At 38.1% G+C, this 1,245-nt stretch overlaps 1 protein-coding gene across 4 annotated transcripts in view; it reads left to right on the top strand.

Annotated features, from left to right (window-relative positions):
• The window catches only part of LOC105155376, a 10,267-nt gene extending 9,520 nt beyond the window's left edge, over positions 1-747 (top strand). For 3 of the 4 annotated variants that reach the window (XM_011071247.2, XM_011071246.2, XM_011071243.2), the window contains exons 17-18: positions 7-174; positions 284-747. In XM_011071247.2, the coding sequence (XP_011069549.1) occupies positions 7-174; positions 284-395 (280 nt within the window). In that variant the 3' untranslated portion in view covers positions 396-747. The remainder of the gene's footprint in view (positions 1-6; positions 175-283) is intronic. The other variant, XM_011071245.2, reaches the window with a different exon arrangement.

The raw sequence follows: 1,245 nt of genomic DNA, 5'->3' as shown, positions 1-1,245 counted from the left end.
CGGAAGCAGCGGATCAGATTCATCTCTTTGCAATATACTTCAGAACATAGTCCCTCCAAAGTCGTATCTAGCAGCAAAGGGTAACGCACTCCATGAATACATCTCAACATTGAGCCAGATTTCAAGATTTGAAGCCTCCCGTTTATCCGAATTCATTAACAGAAAGCAAAGAAGGTATGTGATCTCTGTCAGAAGTTTTACTTTCCACAGTCTCAGGAAGATGCTGATATTGGATGTCTGGTGGTAATAGATATACTAATAAAGATGTACTGATTTACCACAGAGCACGCGTTCCACGACATTATTTGAATTCTGGTCCGTTATCAATTTCATCTGAAGAAATATCATTGCTGGGCCGGTACAATTGCTACCAAAAAGGTTCCTTCTCGTCTTAGGTGTAAAATGTCTACATTAAGAAAATTAACAACCTTGACCTAGAAAACAACACTTTTGAAGTTTAATCCCGAGGAGGAGATCATGCATATGCCTGCTGCTGCATTCCTTATATCGCCCGCGGCAGTCTTTAGGTTCCCTGAGAGAGATCGGAAACTGATGGGCAGAACTGCAGGGAGTACAATCAATGTAAATCTAGAGTAATTCATCCTATTTATTTGAATTATAGATTTGAAAGTAGTCAATGGAAACTTCATTTATTTCTCTAGTTCTAGTTGCAAAATAATACACTAAGCTGCAGTCTGTAGCTTTTTCTGAAAAAATACAAAATTCTAGTGCTCAGCTTTTCTCTTTTCTTGGCATAAGAAAACTGAAAAAATAGTATGAGAATGTATTATCTTTTTGCACCGCCCGCACAGAATACAAAATGAAAGTGGGATGCCACAATGTTGGGAGGATTCTCATAATTTATGATCTGTCAGTATAATGTTTGTTCACGGGAGCCGAGTAAGTGGGTGGTGAACGTTAATTCGTCGTTATCCTTGGTTTATAAATAAGCGTTAACAACTAACGCTCAGAAATTTCAAAGTGTTAGAATACCGACACCAATAATGATAGTCGGACATCATATTCCCGAGGAAATGGAATTGCTGCTGACTATGTCTGAGTCTGAGTCTGAGAATGAGAAATGGTTATGAACGTGTGAATAACAACATTACTATATAATGTGTGTGGGTTTTGTTGAGATCAGCATTTAAGTTATCATCAATACATAAATTGGAGATGAAGACTGAAGAGAAGACCAACACACAAACAACTTTGACCATTTGATGCACAAAACACCACCCAACT

The sequence above is a fragment of the Sesamum indicum genome, linkage group LG2 (genome assembly GCF_000512975.1).
Source record: "Sesamum indicum cultivar Zhongzhi No. 13 linkage group LG2, S_indicum_v1.0, whole genome shotgun sequence".
NCBI lineage: Eukaryota > Viridiplantae > Streptophyta > Magnoliopsida > Lamiales > Pedaliaceae > Sesamum > Sesamum indicum.
Note: the sequence above shows the minus strand (reverse complement) of the source record. Positions and strands in the feature narration are given on the sequence as shown.